The 2,025-nt window shown below is 36.9% G+C and overlaps 1 protein-coding gene across 1 annotated transcript; it reads left to right on the forward strand.

Annotated features, from left to right (window-relative positions):
- Window positions 1–390: 390 nt before the first annotated feature.
- On the forward strand, window positions 391–1,497 carry LOC117175581 (zinc finger BED domain-containing protein 4-like). Its single transcript, XM_033365287.1, has one exon. It carries the CDS (start codon window positions 391–393, stop codon window positions 1,495–1,497), a length of 1,107 nt encoding a protein of 368 aa, XP_033221178.1.
- Window positions 1,498–2,025: the final 528 nt, after the last annotated feature.

Raw genomic sequence — 2,025 nt, forward strand, 5'->3', positions numbered from 1 at the left:
TGTTGAATAGATTTATACAAGTAATTTAAGAACGAATAATTGATAAAAGATTATTGAAAGCTGCGTTAGCACGAACAGTATTTTGAAAATGTAAGAAAAAATACATCATTACCATGATTCAGTTTCCGGGACGAAATATTGAAAATCTGAAAAGTTGTGTTTTTGGAAAACTCTATTGTCCGTTCTACACTACGGAGTTCAGCTGACGAAATTCCTATTATGCCTAAGCTGCAGAGAGTTTATGCTTCTGTTTCAATGAAATTGGCTTCGCCAGTGGCCACATTTCGTGTACCTGCGTTAGTTATCCTCGGGCATGCATCTACTCAAGACTGGGAGTAGAAGTTCTAGTAGGAAAGACCTGCGATTCTGTTTCATTATCTATTTTTAAAAATGAGTGAGGAAAAAAGTGAATCATGGCGTTTATTTGAAATTATTGAAAAACGCGTGGACTGTTTGAAAATAAAATGCACTTTATTTGGCACGGAATTTATAGTTTCACGTAGTGGTTATGAAAAAGCGGAAAATTCTACGAGTTTTGTGTTTAGTCGTGTACTTGATTGGCTGCAAGAGTGTAACGATTTTAATAGACACCCCAGTACTGCAGTTCAATCTTCTTGGGGAATAAATCATGCAGAGGCAGTAAGGCTTCATTATGTTATTGGGGAACTAATAGCACTGGATAATGAGCCTCTTTCAGTGGTCGAAAAAAGAGGATTCAGAAGATTAATGTCTAAAACAGCACCCCAATATAAAATACCATGTCGGAAATATTTTTCTACAAAAATTCTACCAGACAGGTTCAAAAGAGTCAAAGAAGCCGTAAAACTAGTCTTATCGGAAGTACAGTGGATCTCTCTAACATCAGATATTTGGAGTTGCAGCGGAACATACTACAGTTTTATTAGTTTGACTGTGCATTGGTTGGACGATCATTTCGAAAAACGTAGTGCTGCATTAAACGTAGATGTATTTCCCGGTAGTCATACAGGAGACGCAATAGCTGATAGATTGACAGATCTTTTGGCATCTTGGAGTCTTGACAAAATTCGGGTACATTTGTTAATGCGAGACAACGGTGGGAATATGGCTAAAGAATGCAGAGTGAGCGACATAGGCAGTAAAGGGTGTACTATTCACACGCTTCAATTGGTCATCAAGAATACTATTGAAGGAAATGAAGCTGTCAGCATTTTATTAAAAAAATGTAAAAAGATTTCAACGTTTTTTCATAAATCGGCACCTGCAACTACAAAATTAGTGCAAATTCAACGAGATTTAAATTTGAAAGTCAAAAAATTAAAACAAGATGTCCCCACAAGGTGGAATTCCACATTCTACTTAATGTTGCGCTTCTTGGAGCTGGAACTCTGTCTAGATTCATTTTCTGAGGCTGAAGACGATGATTCAAAAAGTGTGACTTGCGCAGAATGGGAGATACTGGAAGAATTGGCAAATCTCTTGCAGCCATTTGAAGAGGTCACAAAGTCGTTGAGTTAAAATGATACATGTATATCTGAAGTGATTCCAACCATAAAAACGTTACATTTTTGTTTGTCGAAACAGAAAGTATGTTCGCCGTTGGCCTCCTTTAAATCATATTTGGAATCCAATTTGAAAAAGCGATTTGAAGACGTAGAAAGCAACATCAACTTTACAATGTCAACATTCTTGGATTCACGTTTCAAAACTGTCTTTTTCCATGAACTGCTTCGTCAAAATTAAGGAATACATGGGAATGACTTTAATAAAAGATGATAATGAAGCAAACGATAACGTGAATACAATTCCGATGGAAGAAGATTCTGGAAACCTGCAGGACGCTTTTAAAGAGATTATTACCAGTTCATATACAAAATCGTGCACAAATCTGATTTTGGAAGCAGAAATTGACCTCTATCTCAAGCAAGAGCTGTTAAACAGATCATCACCTCCTTCAAAATGGTGGGAGAAAATGAAAGGAATATTCCCAAATTTAAGCAAACTTGTGCACCGTTTCCTCTCCACGCCCTCGAGCAGCATATACAG

The sequence above is a fragment of the Belonocnema kinseyi genome, chromosome 6, assembly GCF_010883055.1.
Source record: "Belonocnema kinseyi isolate 2016_QV_RU_SX_M_011 chromosome 6, B_treatae_v1, whole genome shotgun sequence".
NCBI lineage: Eukaryota > Metazoa > Arthropoda > Insecta > Hymenoptera > Cynipidae > Belonocnema > Belonocnema kinseyi.

Coding starts and splice junctions, on each gene's coding strand:
- LOC117175581 (XM_033365287.1), top strand. CDS start 391: ATGAGTGAGGAAAAAAGTGAATCATGGCGTTTATTTGAAATTATTGAA.